This window comes from Acomys minous, assembly GCF_964271855.1.
Source record: "Acomys minous genome assembly, chromosome: 11".
Lineage (NCBI taxonomy): Eukaryota > Metazoa > Chordata > Mammalia > Rodentia > Muridae > Acomys > Acomys minous.
In genome coordinates, this window is record NC_140492.1 from 116,050,705 (window position 1) to 116,068,603 (window position 17,899).

At 38.0% G+C, this 17,899-nt stretch overlaps 1 protein-coding gene across 1 annotated transcript in view; it reads left to right on the plus strand.

Annotated features, from left to right (window-relative positions):
- FGF10 (fibroblast growth factor 10) overlaps positions 1-2,279 on the plus strand; it is an 80,023-nt gene extending 77,744 nt beyond the window's left edge. The window contains exon 3 of the mRNA XM_084802594.1: positions 1,259-2,279. Within this exon, the coding sequence (XP_084658720.1) occupies positions 1,259-1,456 (198 nt within the window). The 3' untranslated portion in view covers positions 1,457-2,279. The remainder of the gene's footprint in view (positions 1-1,258) is intronic.
- The last annotated feature ends 15,620 nt before the right edge of the window (positions 2,280-17,899 follow it).

The window sequence follows — 17,899 nt, forward strand, 5'->3', positions numbered from 1 at the left end:
ACAACTCCAAGAATGAAAAAATAAACAGCCTGTAACTCAAGTTTCAGGGGACCAGAGTCCCTCTTCTGACCTAAGTGGGCTCATGCTAGAATACAATACACTCAAACTAATACAGGCTTACACATCTATACAGTACATAAATTTAAAGGGTGAGTAAATACTTTTTAAATTGAAATTAGAAAATACAAAGATTCTTGAGGTGAAAGAAATTGCCCAGTTGCAGCTTCCATAAAAGATGTACCATAATGCCTTTTTGGTAGATGAGAAGTGGAGAACCCCCCAGAAGATCCAGGTCTTGGTTGCTGTAGTTTGCATCAAGAGCAGGGGGACATTTCTTTAGTTTTCGTGTCTGATATTAACTACAGAATAAGATACTGAATTTGGGAAACAGATGACAGAAAAAGTCTTGACCTTTCAAAACTCTCAAAAAACTTGGCTACTTGGGACAATGCCAAAATGCTGTAGAGACAGATGGATATCCCAGTGAGGATATCTGAATGCATTTTCAATTACTATATTCATACTTACTTTGACATGATGGTTGACAAAAACAAGGCTTAAAAAAAAATAGGGTCTCCCATAGCAAAGGCTGGCCTGGAACTCACTATGTAGCTTTACTTCTGATCCACTGGCCACTACATTCCAAATGTTTGAATTATGGGCAAATGCCACCATGCCCAGTATATGGAGAAGGTACTAGAGACAGATCTCAGGGCTTAATGCATTTTATATAAGAACTCTACCAAGTGAGCTACATCTCCAATCCTACAACAAGACAATTTCTATATCTTGGCTCTAAAACATTTCTTGAGCTGGTTTTTGGTAAATTTGATGAGCCCGTATTCCTGGGGATTGCATTTTTCATACAGGATCTATAGCTAACACTGTGAAAGACAATATTATAACACTGTCCTCTATAGATGTTTCATCATAACTACTATTATTGTGATGTCTACTTCCTGACAATCATTCTAGGCATTTAAACCCCATTTTATTCAAAACACATCAGTGTTTTAAAGGGCCAGAGGACACACTGTGGTGATTAATCAAAGATGAGTCATGTGTTTCCAAACACAGAGTTTGTTTCGTGGTTAGGATTTTGGACTCTTCCATTGTTGGCATTGTATACAAAGTGAGCCACTTATGTAAAAATGGCAGCTATAAACAAGACAATGGTGTGTAGATAATATTATGGTCTGTATCATATGGAATCAAGTACCGTCACCACATGAATCAATTAACTGTTCTTTCTTTGCAGAAAGAATTTAACAATGACTGTAAGCTCAAAGAGAGGATAGAGGAAAATGGATACAACACCTATGCATCCTTTAACTGGCAGCACAACGGCAGGCAAATGTATGTGGCATTGAACGGGAAAGGAGCTCCCAGGAGAGGACAAAAAACACGGAGGAAAAACACCTCCGCTCACTTCCTCCCGATGATGGTCAACTCATAGAAGAAGGCACTGGGACTGCAGATGGATGCGGTACAACCAAAGACTCTTTGGCCAGGAACTGTCAGTATCCTCACCGAAGACTGTAGTGCAAGAGGCAAAGATGTATCACAGAGTTCAGCTTGTTTAAAGGAAGGAGGGCTTTGGATTTTGTTTTTTGTTTTTTTTTACTCACTGCTGACATACGAAGTTCTTTTCGCTAGCTCTGTGTCATGCCTTATAACCAAGATGGAGGCAAATCAAATGGGATGAAAGTTATCCTCAAGTGAACAACATTGTGGCTGTTTTTTTTTTTTAAGTTTTTGCTTTTTGAACTTCTGAGATAGGACTTAAGGGACATGGACCACTCTGTTGAATGATCTTTGAGAAAGTTATTTATGGAATATGAACACATATCAAAGACTTTCGTTGCTCATTCAAGCCTGATGATTCAATGGGCAGTAAGACACGCAAGCATTTACTGGAAAGCATTTGGGTCGTATCATATGCACAACCAAAGGAGCTTTGGGTGTGGCACCATGGAAGAATTGGATCAGATTGACAAATATAAACATATTAGTGTGAAACTGTTCTAACAGTACAAATAGTATGGTCATGCTTGTGCATCCTGCCTCCACCCCTCTCTGTTTCTTTCTAAGTTATTTATTTAATAGGATGTTAAATATCTTTTGGGGTTTTAAAGAGTATCCTCAGTGCTGCCCTCTGATTTACCTTCTCTCTGTCTCTCACTCTCCTCTCTCTCTCTCTCTCTCTCTCTCTCTCTCTCTCTCTCTCTCTCTCTCTCTTGCACCATATGCATGTTCATGACAAAGTGTTATACAAACTTGGCAAACACTTTAGAAATAGGAGGTGAGATCAAGGAAGGAGAATAGGTGCCCCAATGTGGTCTCAGTTGACCTAATTTACACTTCTGCAATAAGAACCATCAGTGATGGCTATGGCAAGGTTCTGCTATAGCTCAAGGAATGGATATCTGTTATCATTTGCTAATACATATCAGTCCTGAGGCTTCCTTACCTAAAATATAGAAAGCCAAATTCTCTTTCATTGCCTTATTGCATCACCAAGAATATACCAAAAGAAGGAAAATGAACTGTTAGATTTTTTTTAAAGTAACCTTGTCTTTTACTGATGATGGCTGGCCACAGGTCACAATGGCAAATGAAAGAAAGGCTATCTGAATATACCAGATCCCTTTGTAAGTCCCACAGAATACTTCTCTCCCAAAAGAAACCACAAAGGAATTTGGTATGAAGTACAAGTCTCCCAGGGCCATAAACTGAACAAATATATCCTGGGATATGTGTAACGATATATTGAAACCTGTTCAAACTGTATGATCTAGCCTTTACAAAACCAAATAAAGCTTGTCTTCTGTAAATTTAAAGTGTTCTAGAAGGTTCCATAATATAACCACAGCGAAATTCATTTTCTTAGAGCAGGTATAGAAAGCAGTAAATAAGTGTACCACTCACCCACACTTTGTATTTCACTAAATAAACACATAAGCCTTATTTGCAGTGTCTGTAGTGATTTTTTAAAAATGTAGAAAACATTATTTGTTCTAAATATTTTTTAAAGGACAACTCTAAGACTATATTGATGCTGCAGTCTTATCTTTTTTCTTGTTTGGAAAAGTCTGTTTATTTTTATTGTTTGGATACAGTATTTTGGTACAAGCAAAAAAACTTACCAAATACGTTTTTGGTTTTTGTTTTCACTAAAATTTAACCTCTAACAAGGCTGATGATTTTAATCCTCTTCTAACTTCTTTGTGCTGACTCCTGGCCAGTGCAAATCAGTTCTTTAAAGTATTGTTATTAAAGATTAATTAGTTATTTAAAAATCAGCTTTTGAGAATCTTCCCACAATATAATCCTACAAATGTCATAAATGGTAATTTCTTTGAAAAGTTGTTATTTCGAGAGAAATGCAGAAGCACAGTGCTCTGGGTTATAAGTATAGTTGCATTTCGTGGTATTCTTTCAACTTGCTTTGTTACAAATGGGGTTTTTTAAATGTATACTTTTTTGTGGTTGGATTCTGTATGTTAGAGTTTAATTGGTAACTGACTCTGAGAGCTCTAATGTAATGCATCTCTAGAAAAACTAGGTATCTTTTTTGTTTTATTTTAAAATAATAATTACACCTGACACATGAACATGGACCACCCACAACCAAAATTAAATGTTTGGGGAGACAAACTATAGTGTTCAGTGACCAGAGTAACAGCAAATAGGTTGGACGTTGGATTCTTATTTCACGTTGCCATTTAGATTACGAAAGAGGCTACATGTAAACAGTCATCGTTATAGTTGCTCAAGACATTAAACAGCTTCTGGCAAAATGTATGGAAGCTTGCAGAGTCCAAAAATAGAAAACATCTTTCTTTCCCCTTCCCCCAGCCTACGTTTTCCCCTGTATACATCCTAACAAAGATAAATACAGAAACAGTTCGGTGTGGAATGAGGAGATTCTTCTGCATTTAAAAATTGCATTTTTTGTTTGATATTGGTAGAGAATTCTGGTCCCCTTCACAACTACTGAAAGAAAAGAAGTTCAGTCCTATATATTTTGCTTTTAAAGAAAAGCTCATCAAGATTTTGGGAGCTCTGACTCCGTGGGAAGTGTGGGCACCGGTCCACCATGCGAAGGTGTGCCAGCCACAGTTACAGGGCACATGAGTACTGATACAAGACTCCTTAAAGACACAGACTCACTCCCTCCTCCTTCCCCCTGAAAAGGCTGAACAGTGTATATTATGTTACATTTAAATAAAGGCAATAAAAATGCTGGGAAAAGAAAATAAAAATACTGTCTTTGTTTTTTGTTTTGTTTTGCTTTATTAGCCCAGCACTGTACCTGGTGAGGAGAGGCGCTTCAGGGTTGTGTGCATGGCAGGATGTGGTTAAATGCCCCACAGCCCCAAACAACAACAACAGAAAAAAAATTACTCAAACATTTGTAAGGTTTCTTTAATGTTTTGCATGTGTGAGTCGGCTATCCTTACACTAATAACAACCAAATGCTTTCAGTTTTCCTAACTATTCAGGTCCACCTAGTTTACACAGTGGATAAAGAAGAGTGAATTAAAAACAAGGATGGCTTGTGCAACAAGGAAAGGCTTTTGGAGGGAAGCCAAGAGCTGCAAAAAACATGACTTCCAGGGCATGGAATAGACCAGTGAACTTGATTTCAAAAATAGGAAGGAAAAAAAAAAACCTACAATAATGAGAGTTGATTCCAGGGCCCAAACAAGGTTGTGGACATAAGTGTAGTGGATCAGTGTTCTATGACACATCTTTAATAATTAGAATGCTCTTAATTCCTGTTTTGATTACTCAGTAAAGTAAACTTAACGTTTTCATGGCTATCCATATGTTTGTTTAAAAAAATATGTGTGTATATATATATGTGTGTGTGTACATATATATGTATGCATGTATACATATGCATGTCTGTATAAAGAATTTAAAATATTTAAGAGATGATGATTTTTCACTTTAGAACAGCACGTATGGATGCAAACAAACGCTGAGATGAGATCTCTGTCTACCTTGACAGATGAAACCTTTGCTATTTAAAGTAAGCTATAAAAAACAATTTACCTTGGAAGGATGATGGGGGCCAGGGAGTGGCAATCTGAATTCTTCCAGAGCTGGAAAGCAAAGCACTTAGCACTTGTTCCTTTCTTTCCTTTTCTCTCGGTTGGGACTGACTGTAGATGGTCAGGGGCTGCTTGCTTGATGTTGGTTCTTTCCAACTATGAAACCTCAAAGTTTCTCTTTTCTCGAGATGACAATATAGAAGCATTCTAGACACGACTCTTCTGCTCTGCTTTGAGTGATTTACCAGTCAGCTTCCGGGGCAGTCTACTGGCAAGTGATCTAGGCATCGTGGAGGGCCACTCTTCAGTCATGTGACCACAGAGAGGCAAGGTACAGTTTTTGGAAGTTCACACACAAGTGCGAAGAACCAGCCACTAAAAGGAAGAGGAGGAGAGGAAAAGGGAGAGTGAAAAAAAACTAATAAAAAACATAAGGCAGTGGTAGGTAGGTACAAAAACTGGATAACTGCTAGTTACATGTGCTTTAAAGAATTCACTTTATTCTTATATAATTTTCAATGAACTCCAATTATCTGTCATTTATTTTTCCAAATGAGAAAGATATAAAGGTCTTTCACTTTTCTGCAGTTTTTAGGTGGAAATAATATATTGGTTTTATTTTAAACCAAGAATGGGGCCCTGAATACAGCTAGGCTTTCTATAGTTTTGCACACCTTACAGAAAGATCAGTTGAACCAATTACAAATTTGCAGTGAAAAGAAGCTGGCCTTTCTAGTAACTATCAACTTGTACTATGATGATGCTGCAAATACTTCTTTAAACTCCTCCCATGAAACCCGCTAATGTTTTTTGAGTAATCAACATGCAAGGAATTGAAAGCCCAGCATCATTTATTGTTTTAATTGTAGAATAAAATTGGAAAAGGAGGGGAAAAAACCCTTGTGTTACGCCTTTTAGTGTATCTTGTATATATTAGCAGGAGAGAAAAGAAAATTTTACAACCTGCATTCACCTTTTATTTTGTAGGTTAGAGAAAGACATTCGAATATTCCTTTGTAAGCAAGCAATCTCCTGAAGCACATTTAAAAACACCGTGCACTGGTTAAAGTGGAATAATCAGCATCAAGCTGACAGGATCAAAGCAGCTGGTCATATGTCTAAGCAGAGAATCGTGAGCATTTGCATGAGTCTTCATCGTTACAGCAGCTAAAGGCAACAAACCCAAACTCCGACAAACGCCATATGCCAACCATACATGCATGTGACATGCATTATCTTACACATTTTTATCACCCTCCACAAAAGGATCTATATTCATTTTTCACGTGGGCAACTGCATCCTCTAGAGATGAGCACAGCAAACGAAGAATCAAAACATGCCATGTTCCTCATTACAACTCTAAATGGAACATATGCCTTTGTACAGCATAGGCAGTGACCCCAGCTACGGAACAACCAACTACAGTGTGGCCTTAGCCCTCCTACAGTTTGGTTTTAATTACCTTATACACATCTTAAATGCCTAAATCATCTTACAATTTTCTAAATTATTTAGTTATCATTTCTGTGGTCAATTTAAGCTGCTGACAATGCAAATACCCTCAAAGAGGTCTTTCAAGGAGAAGTAAATTAAAACCAGTTTTCCATGAGGTATTATACATTTTGAAAGGACTGGGTTTTTTTTATGGTTATGGGAAGCATTAGGGTTAGGGGTCAATTATTAATTCAATTCAACATTAAAATATTTTAACATATGGTATTTAAACTAGAATCCTTAACGGACTTTTTTTTTTCTGTGACATAAATCAATATGTTGAGACATCAATGCTGTTTAGTCCAATACCTATACAATTTGTATGAGAAACATATTCATTATTTTGGAGTTTTCCAATGGGAAACACTAATGGATGATGGTGTTATGTATGAGTAAAGATGCTCCATTCACCCCACATAGGGAATAACAAACCGAAGAAACCATTTGATCCAGTTTATCTTAATGAACCACTGAGGGTTTTTTAGAGTTGTTTATAAAAGATCTGATGTCTCAGTGCCTGTGATGTCATCAAAAAACCCACCTCAGCATGAAAGCTGAACCCCAGAGAGCCCTGTCCAACCTGAAGGCAGTTCCCCCAGAAAGTCTCCTGTCTCTTATCAACCAGTCACTGCTCAGGCACTGGCCTTCTAACTCATGTAAATTTCAGGTGCTTCTTGAACTTTGTACATATCAATTTCCTTCGTCCCATGAACCCCACTACTTCCTCACAGAAGGAATGTTTCAACTTAAAGGAAGGATGTTTTCAAATTTTCCATCCTCAGAAATGACTTAACATCTTATGTACAACTATTTGAACTAAGGATAGGCACCTTGGCTTTAAATATTATAATTTCTTATCATTTAAATCTTATAGCTTCTTCCTTTTTTAGATTTACGTATCAATAATAATGCTTCCTTTTCTAAAGTTTTTGTGAGTCTGTCCAGAGACAACAATGTGTAAAGACAAATACTTGTGTTTGTATCCTCCAAACACAATGATCTTTTGTAATTTACTAATTTACTCTTAATAATGTTTTTAATTATCTGAGAACTTTATATAATGTATTTAACCATATTCATACTCTCTCCAAATTTCTCTCATAAAAAACATCCTTCTAGCCAGGAATGGTGACACACACCTGTAATCCCAGCACTGGGAGGCGGGGAGGGCAGAGGGGGGCAAAAGGCAGGTGGATCTCTGTGAGTTTCAGGCCAGCCTGGTCTACAAAGCAAATCCAGGACAGCCAGGGCTAAAGAGAGAAACCCTGTCTCAAACAACAACAGCAACAACAAACCAACCAAACAAAAATCCCCTCTATACTCTCTCAGCCCTTCCTATCAAACTTGGAGATTTCTCCTTTTTTTTTTTTGCCTTTTCCTCGATGAGCCTGTTTTGACTTGCCCAGTTAATCATGGCAGTGGGGCACACTTTGTGCGTGGTCAGCCTTCCAAGAACTACTCACTAAAAAAAAATTGACTCTCCCTCCCTGAACAGACATTAAATGACGATGGCTCCTCACGCAGTGGTGGGTTTCAGGCCCAGCCTACTCCCTCAATGCTGGGATTTTGTCTGACTGAATCTTGAGCAGGTCGTGTGCATGTTATCACAATCAATATGAGTTCATACCTGTAAATGCCCTGTGCCTGAAAAACATGGTTCCCTTGTTATTACCAACCACTTTTGGCTCTTACCATCTTTCTTCCCTATACTTTGAAGATTCCCGAGCCCTATGTGGGAAGGAGAGTAATATGGATGCCCATTTAGGACTGAGAACTCCACAGCCTTTAATTCTGCACATATTAGCCAGCTGGGAGTCTCTGAACTTTTGTCATCTACTGAAAAAAAAATGCTTCTCTGGTGAGAGTTGAAAGGTGTTATGATCTATGGGTATAGCAATAGTTCATTAGAAGTTTCTTTTTTTATTTTTAACACTATGTCTGTTTAGCAGAATAATAGTATTGGCCCATTCCTTAAGGCCATGACCTATCTAGCCACAAGATTTTGGTCCCTTTAACAGTGTCAGTATGGGCCGCATCTCAGGAGGTGGGCCTTAGATACGATCAGAACGTGGTTCTTGCACCCGTAACGTTTTGCTGTGATTGCAGCCTATCTACCAAGGCCAGTTGTTGCAGGCTTCACAGCCAAGTGAGACTGAGAATTTTATTTTCCCCCCAGCCATGTACGTAGCATCTTCCAGCACCATGGATGCTAGGTGGTACGGACGAAGCTTCGAGGTGAGTGCCAGCTTGAATTCTCCACGTTTTATGCCTCAAGTATGTGACATACCCCTCAGTCGGGCTTTGTGGTATACTTCCTAAAGATAGCCTTGAATAGTGGCCACAGCCTGTCTTTCCTGTGCTCTCTGAGCTCTCATTGGCCCAAACGCCAGCAAGATATTCTACAGAGGAAAGAGTTTGGGGCCACCCTGAAAAATTTTTTTCATGTTACTGAAAATGTAGTGGCAGCATAAGTATGAGCACCACACCATAGTTTTTAAACTAAAACTTGGTATTTCACAGATTTCTGTTTTAGTTCACCATCCTCTTTGATGAACAAATGCGGAAACCCTGTTTAGTGTTACAGGATGCACAAATTAAGTGTAGTATATGGACTAAAAACCTCAGAGCAAGATTAAGATGAACTCTTTTTTCAAAGTACCCTTTTTTCCAAAGGTGTGTGTGTGTGTGTGTGTGTGTGTGTGTGTGTGTGTGTGTGTGTGTGTGTGTGTTTTCGCTATGGATATTGTTAGCTGGAGAATGAGTTTTCAACCTTTATACTTTCAAAATATTATTCTGTGAGTGCCACCAGGTCTCCCCCTCCAGGGGACATGGTCAAAGGTGAGGCACCAGAGTATGTGAGAAAGTAATATCCCACTCTCCACTCTACTGTGGAGAGTGTTCTGTCCATTGGCTAGATCTGGGTAGGGGTTTAAGGTTTACCGCCTGTATTGTCCTTGGCTGGTGCCTTAGTTTGAGTGGGACAGCAGGTTACCAAGAAGAGACTTGATACCCTATGAACATATACAGGGGGAGGTAATCCCCCTCAGGAACAGTCATAGGGGAGGGGAATAAGGGGAAAATGGGAGGGAGGGAAGAATGGGAGGATACAAGGGATGGGATAACCATTGAGATGTAACAAGAATAAATTAATAAAGTAAAAAAAAACACAAAATATTATTCTGGGTTGCCTTGTTCATTATAGTGTTTGAATAATAGTAATGTCCCCAAAAATAAAATAGCCAAGATGCTTACACAAAAAAAGTTGAAGTTTGTTTTCTTTCCCTGAATCCACTGTTTGGGAGTGAAGAAGCTCTCCAGACTCCAAAATATCATTCTGCTCCATATATGCATATCCCACAAGAGAAAAAACTTAGTACTCTGTTTTTTATAGCCCGGCCTTCCAATGTATAGAAATGCAATTTTAAAAGCAATCAAGGTATTTCATTTTAATGATGTTCCTCTTTGTTAGCACTGGTTTGCAAGGAATGTTATGTACTTTTGAATAAGAGAAACAAATATTCTGTTCTGGCTATTTCTAGCAGTACACTTGGCAACGGCACGCCACTTAACATAAACTTAAATAGCCATAAAGATAGTAATAACTACTAATACTGGGATCAGTCCTACAATTAAATAATGTATATTTATCAAGTTTTCTATAATGGTGCCCAACAGTGGTTATTCAATACATGCTATGTGTTTGGTTCTTAAACAAGGTCCCCTGGTGACCAGGCCACGTTACTTGAGGGGAGACCATTTATGGAGGTTTCCTTGATGTGGTAATATGATGGGTCCTCCCTTAAATCTGTGAGGGCAGAAGAGGGTATGGGGTGTTCCGCCAGAATGCGGATCATCTGTCCAAATCTGCTGCAGACACCTTGTAAATTCACTCTGGCAGCCACATCCAGTGAAGGCTCCCTGTCAAGTGTGCAAAACTGAGAGTAACCCAGCAGGGTCATCACCTTTGGGATCAGCTGGAAGAATTACTGACCCGTGATATCATATCGCTTTTCCCTGCTTCTCGGCATTGCTTCCTTTACCTAGTCACACCTGTTCTTAAGGACCGCGCCCCACAGAACTCTTTCTATTACTACTGGTTTCCTGTGGAAACAGCCCTGAGACGTCCTATAAGAAAAGTCTATTTGTTTGGGTGGATTGGGGTCCAGGGGGTTCTGCTCAAACTATTGCACTAACCAAGGACAATACAATAGTAAACATCAAACCCCTGCTCTGATCTACCCAATGGACAGGACACTCTCCACAGTTGTGTGGAGAGCAGGGACTGACTTTGGCATGAGCTCTGGTGCTCCATATTTGACCACCTCCCCTTGGTGGGGGAGGCCTGGTGGCACTGAAAGAAAGAATAAGCAGGCTACCAAGATGAGACTTGATAGCCTGTGACCATATAGTGGGGGAGGAGGTTCCCCTCAGTCATAGACCTAGGGGAGGGGAATAGGGTGAAAGTGGGAAGGAGGGAGGAATGGGAGGTTACAAGTGATGGGATAACAACTTAGTTGTAATCTGAATAAATTAATAAAATTAAAATAAAATAATTTTTAAAGAATTTTTAAAAAGAAAAGTCTATGTGTTTCTAAGGTGGAGAATGAGTCTGTCTCATGCTGTTACAAGAACATAACTAAGGCTAGATAGTTTAAAAGAAAAGAAAATAACTTGTGTTGTCTGGGAGAGTAGGAAAGTCAAGGTCAAGGTCATGTCCCAAGTAAGAGCCTTCTTATTTTGTCATTCCATGATGGAAGCAGAAGAGAGAATATCAGATGGCAAAAACTTTGACTCACAACTTCAAGACTGATTATAATGTTAAATAAGTATTTCATGAAGGTATATCCTTTATGACATAATATTGTCCATTAAGCCTACTCTTATGGCACTGTTGCAATGGAGATTAAGTTTCTGACATGTGAATTTTGGATGAACAATTTCAAACTATACCACGGTCTATTAGAGAAAACTGTAGCAAAGAGCTAATTACCTTACATCTGAATGACATTCTCCATTTTCACTTAAATAGCATATGAGTTTAATAAATGTATTAGAGATACTCTACAATTTCTTGGAGCCAATTGATAATGAAGGGCAGTTTTTAGGATTAAATTGGAAATAAGTAGCAACGTATAAATAAAGAGTAAAAGTGTTTGTCAGTCCAGCTTCAGAAATGAATTAAGGGGGATATATGGATATTTAAGCTTATGTGCTAATGGTAGGAAAAGGAAAAATAGGGGTCCTCCAGCTCCTTTCTTATTTATTTATTTACTTATTTACTTATTTATTTATGTCAGAGAGGATTTGTCATAAGCACAGTTGAGTTGCACAAACCTCAAGTTCCCAAATGTATGCTTAGACATTCCAAAAACCACATTTCTTAACATAGCCTTATAAAACATGTACATGCTTTTTTAAAAAGGAAAAAAGAGAGGTATGGGGAAGATACACGAGCTTCAGTACGAGAGAAACAAAGCAGAAAGAGTAACATTGCCCAAACTGAGAAAATCCTCCTTTTATCCCCGAAAATAGTTGCTGAGACTTGTTCATTTACTCACATTTTTGTAAAGAAAGTCGGTGATAACAAGCTCCCAGTATTGTTTTCCAGTGTGCTGTGTTGAAATGTCTTACCGAGAACCCCAAACATCATTATGGAAGACAATCCCCTATTATTAAGCTGGGAATGGAACTTAGTTTTAGGTTTCCAACTCCAAGTCCCAAGTGGGAACTAAATGTCACAGAACAAAATGTAATGCAATGAGATCGGATACTAAAGTATGTGACGTTAACCAGATGTCTCCCTAACCATCACTACACAGCAAAACCCAGTCAAACAAATGAACTGCCACACATCGCTCGACTCAAATGACACTCCATGTTGTAATTTTGTATGTTAACGTTTGCCAGTTTCTGTTCTAATGAACACAGCCTGGATGCCTCTGGACGAAACCAAGAATAAATTGTTAAATACCATTGCTTCTTTGAAATACAATAGGTTTTTTTTGTTTTTTTGTTTTTTTTGTTTTTTTGTTTTGTTTTGTTTTGGGTTTTTTTGCAGTTTGGTGATTGAACCCAAAACCTTGGGCAAGCTAGATGAATGTTCTCCTACCAAAATATAGTAGCTAGACTCCCCTAAATGCATAGGAAATAAACTATAAAAGGACTCACTGAGGTGACCCCTGTCAATCAACAAGGAACCCAACCTCTTCATGCAAACATGAGCTGGAAGGAATGAAGGCTGCGTGGGCTACTTACATCGCAGCTCCGTCCTACTTGTTTTCACATTATCACTTCCAACTGTTGAATGTAGAAATGGAAACCAAGGAGGAGAAATAAGAAATACGAAGGGGGTGCAATGGAAAGACAGAACCAAAGCCAAAGCAGAGTAAAGAGCTTGAGTACTAACTGTCCTCAAAAATGTGGATACTATGCTTTGCTTCATGTTCGTTTGCTTGTTTGATAATTTAGTCTTAGTTTGGAGAACTGCATACATGAACACTGCCTTTCCCAACAGTTTCTACCCAATCAAATTCTTTTGTCCCCCCTCCAAAATTCATGATCTCTTTTAAAATTATTATTATTATTATTATTGTTGTTGTTGTTGTTGTTATAACACATATATTGATGTGACTAATGTGACAATATATACATGTATGTATATATAACCTGCTGAGTTCATTTAAGACACAGGTCTGGATTTTGGTCTATGAATGGGTTCACCAGCATCAAAATCACAATACAAATTTGAGAGAGACAATAACGAAGACAGGCATCCATCTCTCACTTTTAACATCCACTTTAACAGTATGGTAAGGTCATCACCAGGAATGAAACAACACTTGAAAAGCAGAAATATTCTTCAACCTCAACGTAGATGCCTTAGCCACATCGAGACGGAGGTAGGTATTAGTGTAACAAGTTAGAGAATATATTCCAGCAACAAAACCTCCCAAACAGAAGGGAGGAATTAAAAATCTTTTTAAATAAAAAAAATCAGGTTAAAACAAATGTTAGAGACATAATTATGGGATGTACATAACAGTGTGACCCAAGAAAACTAAAAGCAATGTATCTAATTTCCATTACAGGCGAAGTCTTCCTTTTGGGGTGATTTCTAAAGCTTCTTTGAATTCACAAATGTTTGAAGTAACACCCTTCAGTGTTTTTAATTGTAAATTGTGTCTGGGTTTTTCTTCCCTGATCATACTCATTCTGAGTGCTCAAGATAGGACAATATACAACATATAGGTAGGATGGAATAGATACTTTTCTCGTCGTGATAAAATAACTGACAGAAGCAACTTATATGGAAGCACATTGTAGGCATAATGCTATTGTGCACTGTGTAAAAGCTGTGCCCCAATAGCTGGTTGCAATCCTGAGAATCTCCTGTCTAGATTTAGCTCCCAAATTGTATATATATTTGAACATACTCACATACTTTTAAAGTGCATCCAAAATAGAACTTTTAATATTTAACATGATTTCTGTTTTCATATCAATATAAAAACTTCTCATCTTATTGTTGTAAGATATTCTTTAATAATTTCTCCTGAGGGCTTTAATGAATAATGTTCACATTTAGATGTACTCACTTTTACATAGCGCACAGTTTAGGATGGACTGTTGTTCCTTTGAGTATGGATAGCAGAATTCTACATTCAGTCTCATCCATGTATAAAACAACATGCATGTCTCATCTGAAGCCCTTTGACATTGAAGGATGTTTAATGGGCACATTGCTAATAACTGTGCTTGGCCAGCAGGACCTGTCCCAGGAAATGTGGACCAGGTTGAGTTTTTAAAACTATCATCTAGATGCATACAAAGTTATGTTTTAATGCTCTTGTCTCATCCACTAAATCTTCTGTGTGCTTCTACTGATGTGCACACAAGATTATTAATGAGAGGATGGAGAAAACAAAAGTTTTGCACAAATTTTAATTAGAATAAACCATATAATGTAGAAACTCATTTATTGCTTACATTTTCAGCTTATATTTTCAGCACATGTTCTTGAAAACAAATGCTTTACAGAATATCCCAAAGCCTATAAAGTCTCATAAAATAAGAAAAGTTATGACAAAATTATGGCATACCTATCAGGCAAGAAAGTTTAGAAACTATAATACCAGGTACTGTAAAAATTTGATGAAATGAAAAATCATGTATCTTGGGCACAAATCCAGATGGCTATTTGTCAATGTATTCCCTAGAGGAATAAAACCAACAAAATAAATATATTTAACAAAGGGTTTTTTATTAGATTGGCTTACAAAATTTGGGTCATGTAATTTCACAATGGCTTTCTTACAGTGGAAATGAAGAGAACTTGGTAGCTTTTCAGTCCACGAATCTAGATGCCTCAACATCCATTGCTTACACTCCAATCTCATGATAGAAGATTACAAGGATTCTTGGAGAGAGGGCTACACGTCCAGAGAAGGACAAAGAATCTGGTTTGCAGTGTCAGGGAAGGATGGGAGCAGCACCAGCAGCAACAATAGGGTAGATAAACTTGAAGCAAGAGTAAGGCAGGCAGATGACAAGCACTATTTATTTCTTTTCAGATTTCCTCATGGCTGAACAGAACATATCAACCCCTTCAGGGAAGAATATAGCTCCTTCATTTAATCCTTGCAAATGCTTTCCCATCCTGCTCCCGGGCACACCTCTTTATTAATGCCAGATTCTAATCAAATCAACAATCAATACTAATAATCACTGTCAACTTCACTTCATCACCAAAATAGGCTACATGAACCCTTTTATATGAGATTTTTATTTTTTTAATAATTTTAATTTAAAAAGAGCTATAGGACTTTATCCTCTTCCTTTCCTCCCTCCAAACACTCTGAAGTACTTCAGAATTCATATACTGTTTTAAGGAATAATATAGAGGGGTCTCGGAGTCATCTTTGAAAAGCTATGGTGTGATGTCCAGGAACAAAAGAACATCACCATGACATAAAATATGTTCATACTCACAAGAATCCCTGCTGCTGCTGCCCAACTCATTCCATAACTCCTAGGCACTGAACTGCTTATCTCTTTGTATAATTTTGTCATTTCAAGAGTATTGTACAAATGAAATCAGATAGGGTATAACCTACAGGGAAGAGAGGAGACCAGAAGCAAAGAAGGAGAAACAGGTTTGTTTTGTTTATAGGAAAAAAAGAGGAAGGGAGAGTCAGGGCAAGATGAGAAATATGGAAATAAGGTGTAGGAATACACTGATTAATTAAAAGAGTTCATTTTTTTTTCAAATTGTCTTCTTTTATTTAAATAAGCTTTCTGACCTCTTCTTGTCTTCCTGGATTTCATATTTCTAAAGTTATGTCTACCAATCACCTTAACAAATATAAGGCGAAGGATAAATTGCAAACTCAGGCACTAATATCTTTTTAGTTGTATTCTTCAACCATGGTAAAACAGCAGCTGTTTCAGGGAGCGTGCTTTCACTATTCCATTTTCATGGAGCATGGAGTAGAGGCTTGGGAACTGTGTTTGCTCCTGGCTCATGTGTGTGTGTGTATGTGTGTGTGTGTGTGTGTGTGTGTGTGTGTGTGTGTGTGTGTGTGTGTATGTGTGTGTGTGTGCGCGTGTGTGCGTGTGTGTGTGTGTGTGTGTATGTGTGTGTGTGTGAGTATGTGTGTGTGAGTGTGTGTGTATGTGTGTCTGTGTGTCTGTGTGTCTGTGTGTGTTTTAAGTCGTTTTCATGTTGATTCCCCTCCAACCATAGAGATTACATTGCTTTTCTCACCTTCTAGCAGAAAGGCATTTCAGAAGCCACTGGTCCTACCTTGTGCTACTTTCCCTCCGGATATCCTAAATGTTGATTTTAGGTAAGTCAGTCCTATATTTACTGTTTTAAAAAATTATTGCCTGGATTCATTTTTCCACACATCACTTAATAGGGTCTAAGACAGTCTTGCTTACATCTGAAACATAAGGTCCATAAAAGCAAGTCCATTTTCATTGTTATGTGGCCAGAGCTTATCCTGACACAGTTGTTTCCAAGCATGTATTTGATGAGTTAAGTAAATAAAAGAAGAGAAGAAGAAGAGGAGGAGGAGGAGAATGAGAGGAGGAGGAGAAGAAGAGGAAGAGGAAGAGGAAGAAGAAGAAGAAGAAGAAGAAGAAGAAGAAGAAGAAGAAGAAGAAGAAGAAGAAGAAGAAGAAGAAGAAATTTTGCACCATAGTAGAATGATTGCATTCCCTGGAGACTAGGCAGAGTTAGACTTTGCTGAGATTACATTTTAACAGAGGAAAGGCCAGGAAGAACATTGGAAAATGATCACACAGCTGAGAGCAAACAAGGTAAGATCCCAGGCCGGCTCCATCCCTTTAGCACAGAGGTTCCAACACTCACTTGCTTCTCCACTGTTATCTAGATTTTTGCTTTGTTACCCGAGGTTCTTCTGTGTTTTCAATCCAGCCAAAATTTCAGAAATCTTGTAACCTAAAACATAGAGAAATATTTTGTTCCCCCAAATCAGGTCTAAATTACTCCAAGAGCCAGTGTTCCCTATAGGATTTCAGCATTTCCCCCTCCCGGATCCAATCAGATCCCAAGGCCTAAAGGTGTTCCAAGAGAGAGAGAAAAAAAAAGAAAAGAAAGAAAAAAAAAAGAACAGGAAGGAAAAATTAACCAAACTCCTGAAGTTTCCAGAATGATTCGTTTCAATTTGCATTTGCGTCTTGGTATGGATTAGCCATGAGAAGCAGAGGGGGGAGGAATTTAATATTATTCAATTCAACCTAAGCCTCAAGGTTTGAGGTATTTCTTTTTGTTTAACTTTCTTTGGGGGTTTCTTTGTTTAAATCTCTCTGTTTCTTGCTGACAACTCATTTTTAACAATTTCTCCTCATGTGTATTTAGAGAATTTTAACAGGAGCCAGGACACGTTTAACATAATCAGGATGGTCCTAATTAAGGAGGGGACAGATGGCGATCTTTCCATAATACATGGGAATCTCGTAAGATTTGTTTTAATTGAGCATGAAATATGTAACAGATTTATTGCCACCTAGATAGAATGACAGACTTGAGAGAAAATATACATGATGGTGTACACACACACAGAGAAATAAAAAACAAAGAACCATGGGAAATGTTTTGCATGCTATTTGTCACATGGCCCAGGCCAGGAGTCTGAGGAAATAGTGAAAATTACAAGCATCTTTTGCCTTTTAAAATGCCTGTCCTTTACCTAAGTCAAAGTTGCACAACACGTTTCCATAATTGATTTCACAGGCCTGTTAGAAGAAAATATAGACATTAGAGTCATATATTTCTACATTCAAATCTGGCACAGTCATTTCATAACTAAATTGAAGTTTA